Consider the following 21213-nt stretch of genomic DNA (forward strand, 5'->3'; position numbering starts at 1 on the left):
AAACAGTTGAGTTCTTCTCTAAGGAGTTCCAACTAATAAATGCAAAAGGAAGGACAAAGTTATGAAGTCAACATTTTGCCATTTTTGAAAGAATAGGGGATTAAAGCAACAGTCATCAACAGAAGCTTCAGCCACAAAAGGTTCATAGGACAGGCTCAGACTGACACCACATGAGCCATCAATTAATAGCAGCATTGCTAAATGGGTCAGCCAGACACCATCATGAAGTGATGTGATAGGAACTACAAATTGGTATCACCAAGAAAGGATTCTCACTGAAAATACGAATTTCTGTTCAGACACTATAACTATCAATCTATAGAAAATGCTGACTAAAAGTACACAAGGCATCACAAGACTGGGATTAGCCAAATCGAGAATGTGAATTTTTTTTTTTTTTTTTTGAGAATGTGAGATATTCTAAAGAACAACAACAAACCCCTTTTCCAATAAATCAGTGGCAGTAACAGCCTCAGGGAACATAAAAAACAAACAAAAAACAGGTAGGATGTGGACTTTGTCTAGATTCTGATACATAATAAACTAGTCAGATGGACAATGCAGTGTTGATGTACAGAATCACAATGTCTGAAGTTTCTCCAATACTGCCTAGCTAAAAACCAAAAACATGGGGAAGGCAGGAAAAATTCAAAAGACTGGCCATAGGTAGCTGAAAATCGAAGCTGGATAATGGAGATTATTTTATCAGTCTCTATTTTGAGTACTTAAAAAAATCTCTTACCTCCATTCTATAAAGTCTATTTGCCCTTTAAATCTAGTTAAGTTTCTTACTTCTGCCTGCCTCCAATCTAGCAAGCTCACTCTGCTCCCAACTCCTTGAACATCATGTAATTTAGCATGTGAAATAGCAAATAATGAAACCTGGTCTCTCTACGTGCGAATGTGTTGGCCCTCTAATCACAGGGGTCCTGAAGGGGGCACCCTCCCTTTGGTCTGTCCTCCGCTACAACAGAACTAGAGCTTCCTGCCAGTGCTACTGACTAGGTGAAAAAGGCACGTCATCAAGGTCACAGAAATACCCCAGTCCGTCCCTTACCTGTGTGATAGCCATTATCTGACGTATAAAAGATGTATGTGTTGTTAAGTTCCCCATTGAATTCCAATCTCTTCACCAGTTTCTCCACAAGGTCATCAACTGACAGTAAAGTTTGCCACCTGGATGTACACAGAGGGTGACAAGGGGACTTCAGAAACAATGGCTGAGGGAATGTATCTTGCCAACAGAGCAGGAGTGAAATTCAAATCAAAATAATACAAAAGCCCCCAAACCACACTCCCAGAAAGCTCAAAACCCAAATGTCCTTTCCTCAGACCCCCTCACTGAAAAAAAATTAGAAAAATCCCAGAACACAATTAGTTCATTCCAAATTTAACCATTTCTAAAGAAGTGAGGCTTTTAATAACCAGTTAGCTTTACTAAAACGAGTGATGAGAGCAGAAACAACTGGAAGGGAAAGCTGTCAATTCAGTACTGATTAACACAGATTAATTCAGACAGACCCACACTACAACATTTCAGGATCTAAACTAGGGGTGGGCAAGCAATTAGCGATGGGCCACAGCCTGTCCACTATTTAGGTTTGTTTTTATTTTTATTGTATTTTTTTTTAAAGATTTTATTTATTTATTCATGACAGAGAGAGAGAGAGAGAGAGAGAGAGAGAGAGAGAGAGAGAGAGGCAGAGACACAGGCAGAGGGAGAAGCAGGCTCCACGCAGGGAGCCCGACATGGGACTCGATCCCAGGTCCCCAGGATCACACCCTGGGCCAAAGGCAGCGCTAAACTGCTGAGCCACTGGGGCTGCCCTAGGTTTGTTTTTAAATTGCGGTAAAAAACACACAAGATGTAATTTACCATCTTAACAAATTTTAAGGGTACAATCATTAAGTATATTCACACAGTGAAACAGATCTCCAGAACTTTGTCTTGCAAATCTGCAACTCTGTACCCATTAAATAAGTCACTGTTTTCATATTGTTCATTCATATATTGCCTAGTTTTGCTCCAACAGCAAAGCTGGGCAACTGTGACAAAGACCATTTGGCTTGTCAGGCTATAATATTTACTGTCTGGCCCTTTATAGAAGTTTCCTCACTCCTGGTATAATCTAAATACATCTTAAGAGAGTGTAATGGATTTTTAAGAACTGACTTAAGGAAATTCCTTAATATTCCAAAAAGCAAGTGCAAATATTCTGTTCTATTCTAAGCCTTTGGGTCTTTTTTTTTTTTAATTTAATTTAATTATTATTTTTTTAAGATTTTATTTATGTATTCATAGAGAGAGAGAGTGAGGCAGAGACACAGGCAGAGGGAGAAGCAGGCACCACAAAGAGAGCCTGACATGGGACTCGGTCCCGGGTCTCCAGGATCACGCCCTGGGCTGCAGGCGGCACCAAACCGCTGGGCCACCACGGCTGCCCTAAGCCTTTGGGTCTTATACAAATATTGAGTCTGATTTTTCACAAAGTGATCTTTTCTTCAGACACAGGGAAAAATTTTTTGTACCAAATGGCTCCAGTTCGCAATTATGCTTTAACAAGTTATACAAATGAATTGTTGTATTAGTCCTGAAGTCCAAAGACCATCTCCTATACCTCTGGGGGAGCAGACTCCCAATCAAAGAGTCTCTCCCACCAACCTGCTACCTTCTGATTTTGTTTCAAAGGTAACCATATTGTGCAGTCCCCCTGTTCATGGGCTGACTTGGAAGGTCCTTAACATCCATCCAGATTGAGAAAGTAGCTCTTACCTTTTCCTAAATGCACTATCTAAAAACTGTATTGAAGAATTGGTCATTGGGGTCTTGGCTTGCCTAATTAACCAGTGCTTGTTCTAAAATTTAGAAGAAAAAAAAAATGTTAGCACCAAGTCACTACAATCAAATAAACTACTACCAGAATACATAATGAAAAGCAGCATTTTATACTTCTACCAAAAAGGAATTCACCAGAGCATCTGAACAACTTCAGACCTCCCCTCCCCTGCTCCATATATTCCTAAAAACACTTTCTATAGATTATCATTCATTCTTAGGTTCTTCCCAGTAGCTCTCTAATGAAACAAGGCCTGGGCTCCTTGTTAGCAGCATTAATCAGCATTAAAAGATTTAGTGAAAGATATTAGAGGACTATTGGCTAAAAGCAGACTAAGTTTATTAACATTGAGTCTATGCTTTGGATCTACTACCCGAACCACAAAAGGGTAAATATTAATTTTACCTTCCATTAAGTATTGCCTAATAAGCGACCATTCTTATCACCCTCTATTTTCCTGCCCAAGATACTGATCGTCCTAGAACTTTGGGAAAAAACTCATCATTACAATTTCCTAAAACCTCAAGCTCAAATCTAGAGGGTTCTTCTCATTTAAATCACTTGCAGTTCTAAAAAAACCAAAAACAAATAAATAAATAAAAAAACCAAAAACATTCCCATACATCATTAATTTTCTCCTCCCTATTCATAAAGTCCTAAGCCACCATCTCCCAAACTATCAGTCTCAAAGGGTTCTTACTTAGTATTGTTTGAGAAATGTTATACAGTATATCCTCCTGTTGGAAATTCATCTTGGAACAGGAATAACTCTAAGAAATTCTGTAACAGAGTGACTGATTTAAAATTTCTACTTATTTGCTCATAGGAAATCCTATTAATTTCTTTTGGAACACAGAGAAAGGCCCTCTAGTTCAAAACTCAGTTCTCTCAGCCTTTAAAATCCTACTTAAGCACTTGCTTACAGTGTGCCAGGCAACATGCTGCATATTTCTATGCTCCTTAGTCCATATTGTAGCTGCACGAGGAAGTAAGACCTCCCATCTTATTTATTTAGATCTCTCACTTTAGATAAAAAAGCAGAAGTTAAGCATCTTGCCCAAGGTCAGGTCACTCGGCTCAGAAGTGGCAGTGCTGAGTCTAATCCCAGACTCATTCTGTCTACCATCTCACAAGCAATGAAGATTTCTGGGCAACACACATGAGGCAATAGAGAACTTCTGCTTTTGAACCAGTGAACAGCCCACCCTGTGTGCCAAGGGAAGTATAAGTAACTGGTGTAGGAGGCAAATATTTAGGCTGTGGCCCTCAATTATATTCCCCGCTCTGGCTCATTTCTCCATTCAACTTCCCTTTCCAGTCATATTGCACTAGGTCACTGCCTCTTTCCTATGCCTAAGGCACGGCGAGGGCCACCCACAGGAGGCTGCTGCAGGCCTCGCTCAGCCCCAAGGCCTAGGTGTCAGCCACCGCCACGCAGGAGGAGAGCCAGCACAGAGATTAGCAGGAGAGCCTGTAGTCAGGAAAGATGGCGCTGCTTTAATATTTCCTCTGGACTCTCTTAGTTGCTAACTGGATGTGTGGCAGGAAGCTTATCTGTACTTCTGAAGCAAGATTATACTATCTTTATACTTAAGACAGGTAAAATTACCTTTAAAAGGTCTGGAAGGAAAATCAAGTACGTGGCTCAAAGGTTCCCTGACAAGATAATATACAGTTACTTATATCAAGTATGGCTTCATTCAAGGATTAGGGGAAGCTACCGTTCCATGGATGTTGAAGTTCTTATTTCTTGGTGCAAAGACGTTCTGAAAGGTCTTCTGGTACTGAGGTGCGGCTGTCCAAGGAGAATGAGGTGCTGGTGTGGAGATCATCATGAAGAACGGCTCAGAGTTGGACTTGTAGTCCAGGAAGCCCAAAGAGATATTAGCCTGAGATACACAAAGATCTGTTATCTTCTACTCTACCCAACAGTGGAGAACTTGAGAGATGCACATTCTCAGGTATACAGGAGGCGGCACAGGGTCATATCCGCTTTTAAACAATCTTAAAAATTTTAACCACTTTTAACAATCTTAATATTAACACAACCTACATCACAGTTATTTACAAGTGTATTGTAGGAACATATATTTGGGTTTTAGGCAAAACTTATTTAAAAAAAGGGGAAAAGCATAAAATCTTAGGAAAACAAATAAGATTGTAATGATCTTATACACGATCTAACAATTGTTAATGCTTCTCATAAAGGAAAAAATAGTAATTTGACCTTTTAAGGATTAGGTTGCATTAATACAACTGCCTCTGATGCCTGAAAGTATATAAAATATATAGAAAGAGAGTCAATGTAATTCACCCAGTGGGACCAGGGGATTAAGTTATCTTAATCTTATAAAAATACATGCAGTGTAGACATCCCAAGTTACACCAGCTAAAACAGCTAAACTAAATCCAAATCCATCACACCAGGATTTTAATTTATATCAACTTACATTCATCATTTGCTTATCTGGAGATATGTTATCAAAATGAAAGCATCCCACACACATGCTACATGTTTAATTGTTCTAGTTGATTTACAGCTTCACTTATTCCCATCACTACACTCAAAGGGTACTGACTGAACCAATCTCCTTTCACCATCCCACCCACCTGCTTACTCTAGCAATGTCAGTAGCTGTGCGTTCCCCCAAATGCTGGGCACACTTTTGCCTCAGTGCCCCCACAACCTGTAGCTCTCTCTGTGGACCCTTTCCCCTGATCTACACAGCTCACTCGCACCTCTTTAAACGTTATCTAAGTAACTCCCATGCCCTGTCTTATTTCTCTATCTGATCACCCAGAGGGACTTTACTTCATTCACTGAACACCTACTATGCTGGGTGCTAAAAAATTTGGTGAATGAATACTCTGTGAAGGGCACAATGTGTAATGACACATTAGGAACACCTTACACAGGAAAGGCAAGTCCTAAATTCACCCAGTTTCAGTAATTTTTATGTATAAAAATAAAAATATTTATATATATTTATAAATAAAATTCATATTATTATGTATTTATATATATAAATAAAAATTCAGATATAAATCTTAAGCCTTAGGAACTCCCAGTCCCTAGCTCCCCACCCTCACAGTGAAGCCGCATCTCATAGCTTGTGAGTGAAACTGGGGTCAAGAGTAAGAACCTCTAAAGTAAGACCTCTTCAAAATAATCTCTACAGTCTCAGAGATTAGCCTTTGGAAAAGGATTTGTTGGTGGAATTTCAAGAACATTAGCTCTGAGCCTAGCTTATATACAAAGAAAAACACCCTCAGGAGTCTTTAATCAGTTGGAAATATTCTTTGGCAGTTAAATGAAGTTATTATTCATTCACGTTAGTGAACATGACCAAGTCCAACAGGTTTCTAGGCAGAGGTTTCAACAACTGTGAGCCACACCTGCGAGGACAGAGCTTTGATAACTCACCAGAACATCTGTCAGGTAGTCCACACTGTAGTTTTCACCATGCTTCCGTGCCTTCCCATTGATAGAGAGCGTATAATTATAGTATTTAGAATTCTTTTCCTATTAGACAGGAAAGTAAGATTTGTTAAGAGATCAGCATACCAAATGAAAAGTCAGAAATCATGCTGGGCTAAACCATACTGTTTAAATAGTGACAAGACAATCTGGGACACCTAGGTGGAGTGGCTGGTTAAGCATCTGACTCTTGATTTTGGCTCAGGTTGTGATCTCAGGATTGTGATGAGACTGAGTCCTGCATCAGGTTCCACGCTCAACGTGGAGTCGGCCTGAGACTCTCCCTCTGCCCACACCACCCCTCTCTCTAACCCTGGGTCAAATAAATATTTTTTTTATTTTTTTATTTTTTCAAATAAATCTTTAAAGAAAAAAGGAGGCATTTTAAAATAAAAAAGATAATTACTCAAGTTAGTACTGCATTGGATTTTTTGACTAGAGTATTAACTACTAACATAGTTTCAATCATATGTCCTAGTTTGAAGAGCCATGAGTGGGTAAGAAAACAGCAAAATACGTAACTAAACCTTATGTGATGCAGGAAAAGCATCCCCCAGAGGAGTGACTCACAGATCAATAGACTTTAAGGAGATAAAATAGCTAATCATAAACGCAAAGCAACTCATGTCAAAATTAGAGCTAAATTAGAGAGTAAACATATTTTACATCTGCAGGGCTGTGTATAATTGTCGCTGATTTCAATAATCACTCACCAAGGCATACCAATAACTCCAGCCTAGAGGAACATGTTCTAGTCCACCTGCATCTGGGGCTCCATACTGAAAAGCAAGACAAGTAGGATGTCAGAATTACTCAGACTTGACCAAATCAGAAAAAAAGAGGAAACTTTTAGAATCCTTTTTGATCAGGGCCTGAAACAAGGTGCTCTATTTTCCCAAACACATAAAACCCAGTCAACAAGTAAAGAACACTATAATCCTAGGAACTTCTGAAGCAGGAGTTTGCAAACTATGGCCAGCAAACCAAATCTAGCCTGCCAACTGTTACGTATGATTAACAAGCTAAGGATTTTTTTCCCCAACCATTAAAAAAAACAACAGCAATCAAGAGAGGAATATTTTGTGACAGAGAAAATTGGCATTTCAGTGATGAGGGATTTTTGGAACAGGTGCACTCATTTTGGTTTGTGTAATGCCTATGACTGCTTTCATGCTACAATGGCAGAGTCCAATACAGGAATCCCCCCTTATCTGCAGTTTCATTTCCCGTGGTTTTAGTTAACTCACGGTCAACCGTAGCCCAGAAGCAGAGGAACTCCTGTCAGAAGGTCTGTAGTAGCCTAACGCTACATTGCAATGTCTGTCATTCACCTCACTTCATCTCATCAGGTAGGTATTATATCATCTCACACCATCACATAAAGTACAGTGCAATATTTTGAAAGAGACATCATTCACAATTTTTATTGCATTATATGGTTTTAACTGTTCTATTTTGTTATTATTAGTTGTTAATCCCTTATTGTGCTAAATTTACCAGTTAAACTTTATCACAGGTACAAATACACAGGTAAAAACATAGTATATATAGAGTTCAGTACTACCTTTGGTTTCAGGCATCTACTGAGGGTTTGGGAAAGAATCCCCCATGGATAAGGTAGGCAAGGGGGAAACTACTGTCATCACAAAAGAGATGTATGGCCTGTAAAGCCCAAAATATTTACCTCTAGTCCCTTCCAGAAAAAGTCTGCATGGCTTAGGCCAGAAGGTTCATTTCCTGAGCTACTGATGGCACAAACTGAATACTCCAACTGACCTTGTGCCTAACGATAGCCAAAATAATCAGATTATGAGCTCTCAGCCTATAACTTCAGTTGTCCTGATGATGAATTCTACTTTTAGAGCTCAGTTTATTTGATGAGATGAATAAGTGACCCCAGAACTATTGCATTTTATCTCAATCAGGTTTAGTATTGCCCATTTAAGGAAGAATTTAACCCATGAGAAATCTCTGTATTTTAATGAATTTCTCTTAATTCTGTATACACATTAAATGGTCTTTCAGATGCGTAGTATAAATTCTGTTTATGACCCACAGACTTGTCTCAATAACCTAGTATTTATACTTATTTCTCATGATCCTTTTCAAACTGACTTATCTTCCTTCAACCTCACAAGGCTGCAAATTCTCCCAATTATTGTGGGGAGAGAAAGTATGAACAGAAAATTCAGATCAGATATTAGTATCTCTAGCAAGTGTGGATAAAGTATATAAGAAAATGTGTATCTTTATCCTGTATTCCCAATTTTACTCTAAGATATAACCTAGATACTCTCAAACTATTTCCCTTAAGTTTGACTAAAAGCTAGGGCTAGTGTGGTGAAATCTAACCTTGGTGGGCTGTAATGGGTGTCCCTCCACCCAGATGCACAACAGGCCAGCACATCAACCACTAAGCCATATGCTTTAATGGCCCAAACAGCCCATGCTCTGGGTGCTTTCCCTTTACCACTGATCTCTTTACATTTTTTTTAGGTTAGAAAATGGAGTTAAGTCTTAAGCTGTTATGGTGCAGGAAAGGTGGCAGGAGGAAAAACTTCTTCATTCTCATCCTAATAAAGGGGAAATGGAGAAAAAGATACCACGACAGCCACATGACATGCAAAATTCTTGAAGAAAAGGGGAAAGATGCATCAGACAGCAGCAGTCACAGGACAATTTTTAAATAAATGCTGTGAGGCCATTTAGAGGAAGAATAACTACAGTACTTAAATCATATAAATATATTCATGTAAGTAAATTGTTCGAAGAGCAAATTAGGAGAAAACATACACCAAAAACATTTTAACATGACTCAAATGGATAATAATTAAAAAATGACATGAATTACATTAATTCACATTTATCAAGCTTTTTTTTCCTAAAGGAATAATTAATTCATTCAACATACCTCATTTAAGTACTTCCCTGCAAAAAAGGTCTGATAACCACACATCGATCTGAGAATTGCTGGGAAAGTATTTGGTTCTTGGATCTTCTGCCAAGACTTACTACTGCAGTTTCCCTCTAAAGTGTTGTTAACAACGTGATGATTATGTGGGTACTTCCCTGTCAAGATACTGGCTCTGCTCGGACAGCAAAGAGCACTTGGCACATACTACAAAGGGAACAGAAGCAAAAAAACCTAGTTACACAAGAAAGATGGATTTCTCATCATTTCTAAAAAGAGCAAACAAAGCTGCTTAATACTCTAACTTTGAATTTCTAGTTTCCCACGGAATAGAGTTTTTTGCGTTTTTGTTTTTGTTTTTTTTTTTTTTTTTTTTTTTTTGTAACATATGACACACTTTAGAGCTGCTTTAAGTCACATAGTGGAGACAGTAAACCAGATAAACCAAGAGAACAGATTTCTTTTTCAGTTGGTTTCTTTCTGCAGAATAAGAGTTACTCCAATCTCATCTGCTAAAGAAATATTTTTGTGGTAGAAATTAGTTTTTTTTTTTTAAAGTATGTTCCATGCCCAGTTTGGAGCCCAAAGTGGGGCTTGAGCTCAAAACCCTGAGATCAAGACCTGAGCTGAGATCAGGAGATGGACGCTTAACCAACTGAGCCACCTAGGTGCCCCTAGGAGCTAGGTCTTAACCAAAGATAAAGAATACTACTTGAATCTAATGTAGCTGAGAGGTACAGGTTCATTTTCAGGAAAACCTGTAGCTTTATACATTTCCTAAATCACTTAATACACTGGATACAGATTATTTTTTTTCTACTCTAACTGCATTTCTAATAGCTGAGCCCCTTCTACCTGATATTTGTATAGGTCTTAGTACATGTTGCCAAGCCACCTTATGGAGAATGATACTAGTTTATACTCACACCAGCAGGGAAGGAATGCTCATGCAAGCATGCTCTTGCCAAAACTACATAGTATCCCTCTTAAATACTTGGCATTTCTTTGGCCTTTCAAATTGGATTTGGCATTTTTAAATACTGTTGAGGATGAACATTCTCCACATGCATACTGACCAACTGTTTATGTGAATGATTTGTTCATGCATTTTGTATATTTTTTCCTCCTGGGGCATCAGCTTCTTATAACTGAAAATCTGAGTTAAGGAAGGATTCAGTCATGTTACAAATACTTGCCATTTTTTACTTTTGCTTTTTAAAGTTTGTTAGATATTGGCAACCCTTTTAAACCTTTTGCTTTTTTGTCTGCTGACCTATTTTTTGGTCAATGTCACAATGTTTACTGTATCTTCATATTGCATTTTATTATTTGGAAAGGCAATTTCCTCCTTTAAATTATCTTGATTGTTCTAACCTACTTCTAATTCCAGATAAATCTGGAATCACTTTACCCGGCCTAAAAAAAATCCTGTTCAGATTCTGATTAACCTTGTGTCTTTCCATAGAAATGAATGTTACTTAATTCTTACAATCCATTTTCAAACCTCAAACAGTGAGGTTGTTTTGTTTTGTTTTGTTTTTTTTAATTATCTAGTTCTGAGCTATAAATCAAACTGGCTTAGAAAATACCTACAATTAAGGTTCAATTAGTAAAAATTAATATTTCAATTAAAAGAATTTAAGTCACTTTAAATAAAGTCCTTCCTTTAGATCAGGCATCTAACTAGGAAATTAAAAAACCATACAGATTACACTAGACTACCCCAAAAAGAGTGCAACTTCTTGGAATATGAACAGAAAGTCTCACAAAAGTAAGTCAGCTTCAAAACTTACAGCACTGGAGAAAGTCATCCCCATTTCTCCAATGAGAGCCTTGGTTTTCTTTAGTGGTGTCTGTGAAATAAATAATTATGTGTTAATCCATTTCCTCCAATAAACAAAAACACGCAGACCAAAACTCATGTTTTTTGCATCTTACTCGTAATGATCAGCTCCATTTGACACTAAGAAATGTCAAAAGAGTCCTGTGTGATTCTGGAGATGAACCAAACAGGTTTGGTTACAATTAGTTATGTCCCATGCAAAAGATCAAAAGGGTCATAATGCCCGCAGGAAGGGAAAGTTCACAGCTGACAGCACTATTCTAGCAGTGCTGATTTTAAAGTAACTAAATTTTGGTGCTCTCTTTTGTCACTAGCCCCCTTACAAGATAGATATGGCAAATCTCCATAAATTCATCTTTAGAAGCAGGAAGTGGGATAAGAGATGAAAGGAGCCTTCCACCCTTTAAAACAGAAATAACACTCAGGTTCTGAAAGCCAGATAAGGTCAGGAGGCCCAGAAAACAACTCGATTATCACACATCCAGTGGTGGAATCCAAATGTACACTTTTCAACTATATGCCCAAAACCTGTGCACTAGACCAATCACCACCTCAGGTAAGGACTTGAACCAGATGGCAAACAGTATAGATGAGAACTGACCTCAAATCCTAGAATGAGATAAAAGTATGAAGAACGTCGTTTAAATACAAATAAAGTGAACACTAATAATCTTTACTCAGATTCCAGACAGTAACAAAGGACCACTGAAGAGACTCTAATTTTATTTGTATTATATTAATCAGTTCATGATGATTTTTGAAGTACCTTTGAAATCTAAGACCAAAAAAAAAAAAAAAATTTAAGACCATATTCAGTGCAGTTTTAAGTATATCTTATCGTGCAATAATTCCTTAAAGAAAATCTAAGTATCTAACTATGTTAACAAGAGTCTTATTTATAATACTGTATAAATGACTTCCCCTCACTGTTTTATATAGATAGTAAAAAACCTAAGGCACCCCTAAGCTCAAAAGGATGAGAATCCTAACTTATTTAAGAAGACATTTCATAATTTCACGAATAGATCCATAATAGGTTCCCAGGAGATGCTATAGGTAGATATATAAGGTCTTCGCTAATCTTCACAAGTAATGTCACCAACTATGATACTCCGCAAAACATCACTGGGTGCTACCGTTAGGTAAAGAATATTAGGCTGAGTGAAACACTGGTTTGACCAAAAAATCTGAGGTATGATGACACACAGGGAGGGGAAACGAGAATACAAAGTGTAAGTGGGGAAAGTGAGTTAATGTTAGTTGATTATATGGGACTTAATCCTCAAAATGGCAAATAGGCAAAACTACTGAAGAAGTTTCTGATTTACAGAAGACTATACTGTGTGATCATAACCCATTTGTTAACCACTTAATGTATGCCAGGCACTGATCTAGGCAAAGGTGGCAAAAAACAGGTGGTCTTTGATCTCATGACCTTTGTACTCGGGAATTTAAACAAGTAACAGGTAAACAATCATTTCAGGCAGTGAAGTGCTATCAACAGAATAAATCAGGATGAGTTATGCATCACCATGCTTACAGCTGGTGGGAGGAGAGGGAGAAACTACTCTAGATAGGTGGTCAGGAGAGGCCTCTCTCAGGAGGTAACTGTGATACTCAGAGTCACATGATGAAGAGGTCAGCCATGCAAAGATCCAGGAGACGATGTGTCCAGGCTGAGTGAGTAACAGCAAGGACAAGGGCGGCCAGAGAAGGAAAGAGGCGTACGTAAGGAAAGGAAAAAAGGCAAATGTAGGAACAGCACAGCAAGTAAAGGAGACTGTGGGGTGAGTTAAGGTCAAAGCGTTAGGCAAGAGCCAGCAGATGATGCAGGGCTGCATGGGAACACAGATTTTAGTGTAAGTAAGAAATCTACATCAATGACAGTCATTTTCATACTGCTAACACCGGGACAGCGATAACCATAATCTATGCTTAAACAAATCTTATACAAGAAAACACAGTGTACTGAAAATGTGTGTGTCCATGCTAACCTGAACGTTAACACTGATCTTTTAAGATGTAAGCAAAGACAGCTGCAAGGCTGGTCAGGTCAGGGCTGTGCAACGCTGCTTAAGCAGCAGCCAGTCTTAACACCCAAATATGGGTAACTTTACTCATCCAAAGCACATCCCTTCCATAAAAATCCTAAGGAGTCATTTACTTTTTTGGCTCCCATGTATATAGCTGCTCTGAAATAAAGTTTTAACAATTCTAATAATCTACGGCTAATTTTTCTTTTAACGGTGAAAGATCACTATGCTTTAGGCAAAGACATCATCTATTCTTGCCCTACATTTCATCATGGCTCCGTCTCTCATTTCCTTAAAAGTTTTGACCAAATGTCACTTTTTCTAAAGTGAATGATTTTAAAAAGAGCAGCCTGTGCTTCTGTGAACAGTGTGTCCATCCCACCATGAAAACATCCAAGTAAAATCAAGAAATAGGAACTGTTCCCTAAGCCAAGAAACTAAAGTCCCTCAGATGATGCCTGCAACAAAGATGATGCATCAAAGACAATTTCAAAGGTGACTGAAAGATTCTATGAGAAGCAGCAATCACACAAACGCTTATAATTCTTCGACCTGAGCTAGTGTGGTGGATTGGACCACCGTTTCTTTTGCCAACTATGGCAGCAATCAGTAAGCAATCTGACCCCCTTTTTTTGGGTCAGAAACCTCACTCTCTCTACAAAAAATGAAGGTAAAATACAGAGTATTACATATAAATTAAGGACTTCCATGACCCCACTGGTGTCCCCGAGTATCAATTTTGGTTTTTCTCTTTAGTGTAAACACCTATAAAAAAGAATCTGCTACTGGTTTAAAGAACCAAATACAATGAACATGTTAAGGGGAAGATACCTCAGATCTACACAGACCACATCGATCTCTAAGAACTAAGAAACTCAGTTCTGAACACCTGGTATTTCAGTGATAAATTTTTGTTTTCAACAGAAATGTAAAAGTTTGACCTTTTAATTGTTTTAGTCACTATTGCTAATTTTTGATATGAGATGGCTTGCTTTTTCTAAACACTTTTTTTAAAGATTTTATTTATGAGAGTGAAAGAGCGAGTGAAAGCGAGCACATGCAAGCAGGTGGGAGAGGGAGAAGCAGGCTCCCCGCTGAGCAGGGGCTCGAACCCAGGACCCTGAGATCATGACCTGAGCCGAAGGCAGATGCTTAACTGACTAAGCCACCCAGGGGCCCCTAGACAAAACACTTTTCAATGACACACACACACACACACACACACACACAAAAACCTTTTTTTTTTTTTTTTTAAAGGAATTTTGTGAGGAGAGTTAAGTGTAGTGATGAGAACGGGGAAAAACGAAGTAAATTCCAGGAAGGCAATTAAGCAAGACTCTTCAATGTCAATGTGGTGGAGTAGAAGGTAAAAGGCAATGAGGCCTATGTGGCAGGAAGAAGCGTGGAGTCAAAATGCAAGCATCTTAAACATTAACTAGAAAAGATTCTTAAGGCAGTGCAGGTGGCTCAGTGGTTCAGCACCTGCTTTCAGCCCAGGGCGTGATCCTGGGGACCTGGGATCGAGTCCCACATTGGGCTCCCTGCATGGAGCCTGCTTCTCCCTCTGCCTGTGTTTCTGCCTCTCTCTGTCTCTGTCTCTCATTAATAAATAAAATCTTTGAAAAACAAAAAAAAAATTAAAAAAAAAAAAAAAAGATTCTCACAATTGTGAACACAGTCCTGAGTCAGAACTACATTTTAATTCATAATCCAGAATTACATATCTGGTTTACGTGAACCTTTACCATACGTCCCACATCTATCACACCAACATTTTCTTTTTCTTTTTTTTTTTTTTTAACACCAACATTTTCTACTCTATTCCACAGGAAAGTAAAAAAATGCTGGTAGCTGCTCACTGAGCTGATTTCACAGCTCACGGATGGGTTGAAATCAGTCTGAAGGACATTGAGGAAGAGTGTTCACATACAGTAGCAGGAACTTCTGGGAAGGGTTTTCATAGACTCAGCGTTTAGCTGAAAGCAAAGAGAGAACTGAAACGAAGAAACAAGGTGTGTGTGTGTGTGTGTGTGTATACATACCCTTGTATATTGAAAGAAGAGAAATGCCAGACCCAGCATCAGAGCACCTGCTGGATTCCTATCTGCTTCGACTACTTAAGCGCCTCGGGGAAGCCACGTTCCGGGGCCTCCATCAACAGGAGCCTGGGTGAGCGCTCCTGAAGGTCATAAATTCCAGAACTCTAAGATACAGAAGCAACGCTCACTCTGGGCAAGAGCGAAGTCGCCTGACAAAACACATTTAAAATGGGACTGGTTGGAGAAAAGGTGAAGTTCAAGAAGCTCTTGTTTTTAATCCCCACATCACTCATCACTTTCTTAAAGAAGCCTGAGACATAATAAAATAAAATAAAATAAAATAAAATGGAACACGGGCCGCAGGAGCCAACGCATCGGCATCAGCATCATCAGCATCATCAGCAGCAAGCATCATCCAGGGGCTCGATCGGGCTGATTGAACTCTCCTGCTGCGTGTCCGGCCAACGCACACCCTGAGCCGCCCGACGACCACCTACCGGATCAGTCCGTTCCAGCACTTATTTTCTAAGATACCCAGCGCAGCCCTGTGCACGCGGAGCCGGCCTAGGTCCTTCCTTCAAAGACACGGCGGGGCTGGTGCAAAAGAGAAGCCGGGCGTGCGCGCCGGCGGCCCAGCCCACCCCTAGCTGGCGTCCACGCCTCGGGGCGCAGCCCGAGGTCCGACCTGGAAGCTCGGCGCGGTGCGTGCACCGGGGTCCGCCCAGGAGAGGGCGGAGGAGGGGGAGACGGAGTCCCGCGGCCCCCGGAGCTCGCCTACGGGGCCGGCGGCGGCAGAGGCGCAGCTCGCCAGGACCGCGGAGCCGCGGAGCCGAGGCAGGGAAGGGGAAAGCGGCCCAGACACCTGCGGGGGGCGGGGGGGGGGGGGGTCGGCCCGGGAGTCGGAGGGGCGGGGCGGGGCAGAAGCGTTACCATGCCGCCGAGCACCTCGTCCTGGTCGTCGGTGAGCAGCAGCACCACGTTGGGCCTCCGGGAGCCCGCCGCCGCCCGCGAGGCCCCCAGGCAGCCGCCCAGCAGGAGCAGCAGCGCGGGGCCGCAGGGGCGCAGGTGACCCGGCTGGTTCCGCCGCGGCCCGCCTGGGGCCGGGGGCAGGAGCCGCATGGCGGACGGCGCTCCGGGCCCGAGCGGACGGCGGCGCCGGCGTCTGAAGGGCAAGCGGCGGAGGGACGGCGGCCGGAGGAAGAAGCTCGCCCGCGGAGGCCGGGGCCGGGGTCAGGCGCTTTCTCTCCTAAGCACGGTCACGTGAACCGGGGCAGGGGGCGGGGCACGCCGCGCGGTCACGTGACGGCAGGCGGGGCGGGGCTGCGGGCGGAAAGGGAGGGAGGCCGGGGCGGCCGGCCGGAAGCCGGAAGTGGGCGCCGGGCGGGGCAGCGGGGTTGCTGTGCGCTGGCGGCCGGCCCCGCGTCCGGGTGGCTGGGTCCTCGGGCGGCCTGCATCTGGGCGCCTGGTGCGAGGAGACAGTGGGGAGAAGGGTCGGTTCACGGCAAGCGGGGGCGCCGGCCGACCTTGTACCCGCCGGATCGCGACGTCGGCTGCGGGCGAAGTCTCGTCTCCGCCGGATTTTATCCCCGAGGCAGCGGACGCCTGCAGGGCCTGGTGGGGACCCTGGGGACCCGGGATCGACTGCCGCGTTGGCTCCTGCGGGGAGCCCGCTTCTCCCCCCGCCCGCCTCTCCCCCTGCCCGCTCCTCCCCTTACCCTCTCCTCCCCCCGCCCGCCTTTCCCCTTGCCCCCTCCTCCCCCTGCCCGCCTCTTCCCCCGCCCCCTCCTCCCCCTGCCCGCCTCTTCCCCCGCCCCCTCCTCCCCCCTCGCCCGCCTCTCCCCTTGCCCCCTCCTACCCCCCGCCCGCTTCTCCCCCGCCCGCTTCTCCCCCGCCCCCTCCTCCCCCCTCCCGCCTCTCTCCCCCTGCCCCCTCCTCCCCCCCGCCCGCTTCTCCCCCGCCCCCTCCTCCCCCTGCCCCCGCCCCTTCCTACCCCTGCCTGCTACTCCCCAGCCCGCTCCTACCCCTGCCTGCTCCTCCTCTTGCCCACTTCTCCTGTCCGCTTCTCCCTCTGCCTATGTCTCTGCCTCTCTCTCTGTCTCTCATGAATAAAATCTTAAAAAGAAAAGGGGACCTTGTATTTAAATTTTTCTGATTTTTCTCTACGACTCACCTGTTAAGTTTAAAGTTGGTTTCCAATTCAGCTTTCTTGATTCCTAGTCTCAGCTGATAACGTGATTTCAAACAAGCAGATGATTCAGGGACATCCTCACAGTCTTAAATACATCTTGGGGAGTTCTTGAATGTTCCCCCTAATACTCCTTGGTGGAATTTTGAAAGCCCCGTTAGATGATGCTGAAGGATACGCACACTGAGCAAATACGGAGCCAGGGAGACGTGGTTACGCGACCACATTAGGTAATCTTTTTTTTTTTTTTTAAGATTTTATTCATTCATTTATGAGAGGGAGAGAGAGAGGCAGGCTCCATGCAGGGAGCCCCACGTGGGACTCGATCCCAGGTACCCAGGATCAGGCCCTGGGCTGAAGGCGGCACTGAACCACTGAGCCACCTGGGCATCCCCAACATTAAGTAATCTTTAGGGGAAATACTTCCATGAACGAGGGCTCCAAATATATCTGTGGTAGCTCTAGAACAGAGCTATCGACCCCCTGCTGAAATCTATGGAAACAGATTCCTGGCGAGGGGAAGGGTCAAGCCTTATTCCCAACTCAGAGCTACCACCTGTATCTCCTGGCTCCTTACAAAGTGTATTTTCTCTAGACCATCTGCCATGAAAGGTGTTTTAAAATTCAGGAAAGCATTATACTATGAGGAGGTAAGAATGATTGTGGAAGTACTTTGAAATGTATATACAACTACAAGGCTTTTGCAAAAGGAAGTGTTGCTCCCCCGGAAAAAAAAAGGTTCACAGAAGGCAAGAGAATCTTTGCAAAATGAAGTAAAGGTCCACTGCCAGAAGATGCATCCTAGGAATCTGGTCAGAGTAATTCGCAGATGGCCATGGTGCTGGGTTACAGCCTCAGGTGAGGCTCATGTTGCAACTTGGTGGAATAACCCCAAGGAAGTCGAGATGTCCAGGAAGACTCCCAGCGCGCACGCGCACACGAACCTGTTGTGGTGCCCCAGATTGTAAGATTGTATCACCGTTCTTAGTTCAAGTATGTGATGGAGAGAGGGTGTCATTAGGTGTCGGCTTTATTCCAGATGCTAGACTAACGCTGAGGAGACACCGTTCCTTTTTTCATGGAATTTGCAGTCTCATTGCGAGAGATGCACGATCTGATAATCACAGAAGTGTAGGATTACAAAGAGGGAGACCTGCTATGAAGGAAAACTAAAGAGAGCAGCGAAGGTTTAAGGAGAGGAAGGGGCTGGCCAGATTTAAAGATTCACTGAGGAAGCGAACTTCCAGTGACCATGGAAGGTTTAAATAAGAGGTAATTCGTTAATGGGATAGTGGGGAGATAGAATGTCTCCTAGGCACAGAGTACAGCGTGTGTAAAGGGCTTGTAGGGCATTCAAAGAACAAAAAGATGCCAGTGGAGTTGGAGCAGAGGGAGAGAGGGAGGGGGAATATAGAGAGGGCCCAGATCCTATGTTGAGGATTTTGGTCTTCATCCTAAGGCTAATGGGAAATCACTGGAAGAGTAGGGGAGAAATAAAATGAATTTTTATAAGGTCCTTTATGCTGTGGCGTGGTGTACAGATTTGTAGAGGACTAGGATGAGTGAAGGTGCATTAGGTGGAGAGGGATGATGATAAGAGAACAAATCCAGATTTTTTTTTTAAGATTTTTATTTATTTATTCATGAGAGACACAGAGATACAGAGAGAGTCAGAGATCCAGGCAGAGGGAGAAACAGGCTCCAAGGAGGGAGCCTGATGTGGGACTGGATCCCGGGTCTCCAGGATCACGCCCGGGCTGAAGGCGGCACTAAACCGCTGCTCCACCAGGGCTGCCCCAAATCCAGATTTTGTGGGTCGTGAAGCTTATATATATACAATTTGACAAGGGTGGTGGCTCCTGAAGAAAAAGAGTAATAATTATAAATACAAAATTAGGTGTAAAATGAATAGTTAGACTAAGAAGAAATAACCAAAAAAAAATAAATAAATAAGAAGAAATAACCATAGTATAGTATAAATAACCGTGGCACTGTACACCATGCCAAAGTTGAAAAATATTATAAATTATAAATGCGAAATTTTAAAATGTAATGTCTTTATTAGTGAACTGCCAGATACACCTGTCCATGCTTCCATGCTTCCATCCCCCTCATTTTATGGCTATGTGTACTTCAATTGCCTCTTCATGTGACAGTGGCTTTGTAATATGCTCTGTAGGAAGAATAGGAAGATAATTTAGTCTTTTCTGTAGCATAGTTGATCAGTATTCATTTTTTATTATTGATCATAATTTTTTTTCATCCTCAGTTCATTATTGGTTATACACACACCCATACTTATTATAATCGTGTATTATGGGTTTATGTCCTCTTCGTTAATGTCAATTTGAATTTAAATCAGACACTTTAGTATTTTTTAATGAGTTTATATGATTTACCTTCTTTGCAGATTGATTATCAAACAATTCAAGAGCCTATTTATTACTTTTTTTTAAAAATGATCTTTTTATTTATTCATGAGACACACAGAGAGAGGCAGAGATACAGGCAGGGGGAGAAGCAGGCTCCGTGCAGGGAGCACGATGCAGGACTTAATCCCAGGACTCCTGGATCAACAACCTGAGCCAAAGGCAGACGCTCAACCACTGAGCCACCCAGGTGCCCGTATTTATCACTTTCATTGGCAATTCATCTCTTCCTTTTAAACAATTACTGTTTTTGTTAAGATGTGAAACAAATTATTTACTTTTCAATGTTTGGATAATATCTTTTGATTTTTCTCACTCATCTTTATCACTTTGATTTCATATTTATGAATTTTTTACATCAATTTTTTCCCATGCCTTAAACAAAAATGGATTAAACCCAGCTATTAGTTGAAAAATTCCTATGAAATTTCCATTATGGGTACAACACTATTTTTTATTGTGACCTTTAAAGTAAAAATACCTTTCACTTAAATATTTAATAATCTTAAGACCTTCATCTCTGACCGTGGTGGAGTATTAGGGCCAGACTAACCTTATTGCTATAAACAACCAGAAAACAGGACAAAATATGTTTCACACAATAGACAACAGTCAGTGCAGGACTATGATCCATGTGTAAAAAGGCACTAATTGTTGCCACTTTGGCCGGTAGACACATTCTAAACCAAGGAGCCAGAAAGAGGGTCCTATGTGGGGACAGAGAATTAAGGGGACAGAGATTAAGTTTGGGGGAGGCTGAGATAGCTGGAAGTTGTGAGGCAAGGTTCCAAAGAGAAGGAAAAGCCCCCATAAATCTGCACAGAAACCCTTTTGAGATTTTGTTGGACACTGAGATGAGCATATAGGGTGTAAGCATCATACATATGGTAAGGAATGAATAACCAAAGAGATGTAAGAATTCTCAGAGGAGATATATGAAATCTAACTAGCCAGGAGAGAGTCTTCCTTGATCAGCAGGGGTACTCAGTAGAGAACCCAAAAAGGTCATACCTTAGTAGTAGGGATAAATTACCCTGACTGAAAAGTATCATCTACCTACAATGACAAAGTTTATTTATTTTTTAAAGATTATTTATTTATTATTTTAGAGGGAGGTGGAGGGGCAGAGGGACAAAGAGTCTGAAGGAGACCCCTCCACTGAGCACAGAGCCCGATGGAGGTCTTGATCTCATGCCCCGGAGATCATGATCTGAGCTAAAATCAAGAGTCAGACACTTAACCAACTGAGCCACCCAGGCGCCCCTGCAAGGACAAAGTTTAAATACAAGTCTCAGAATGTCAAGCTCATCTGCAAGAAACTTGCCTGTGAGAACAAGGACCCACTCTCTTCAAAGAAAAACTACAGCATCTAGCTGCTCAACAATATGAAATTCACAGGAGTACCCAGGATATCAAATAGGAAAATGTGACCCATCACCAGGGAAATAGAAACATAAT

General features: G+C 42.0%; 1 protein-coding gene across 1 annotated transcript in view; it reads right to left on the reverse strand.

The window, feature by feature from the left end:
* Nucleotides 1-16567, reverse strand: part of GNS (glucosamine (N-acetyl)-6-sulfatase) — a 52022-nt gene extending 35455 nt beyond the window's left edge. The window contains exons 1-8 of the mRNA XM_072742095.1: nucleotides 16072-16567; nucleotides 11020-11079; nucleotides 9227-9433; nucleotides 7029-7094; nucleotides 6262-6360; nucleotides 4559-4726; nucleotides 2774-2856; nucleotides 1058-1176 (exon numbers count right to left, since the gene is read on the reverse strand). Of these exons, the coding sequence (XP_072598196.1) occupies nucleotides 1058-1176; nucleotides 2774-2856; nucleotides 4559-4726; nucleotides 6262-6360; nucleotides 7029-7094; nucleotides 9227-9433; nucleotides 11020-11079; nucleotides 16072-16260 (991 nt within the window). The 5' untranslated portion in view covers nucleotides 16261-16567. The remainder of the gene's footprint in view (nucleotides 1-1057; nucleotides 1177-2773; nucleotides 2857-4558; nucleotides 4727-6261; nucleotides 6361-7028; nucleotides 7095-9226; nucleotides 9434-11019; nucleotides 11080-16071) is intronic.
* Between the last annotated feature and the right edge of the window lie 4646 nt (nucleotides 16568-21213).

The sequence above is a fragment of the Vulpes vulpes genome, chromosome 16 (assembly GCF_048418805.1).
Source record: "Vulpes vulpes isolate BD-2025 chromosome 16, VulVul3, whole genome shotgun sequence".
NCBI classification, from domain to species: Eukaryota; Metazoa; Chordata; class Mammalia; order Carnivora; family Canidae; genus Vulpes; species Vulpes vulpes.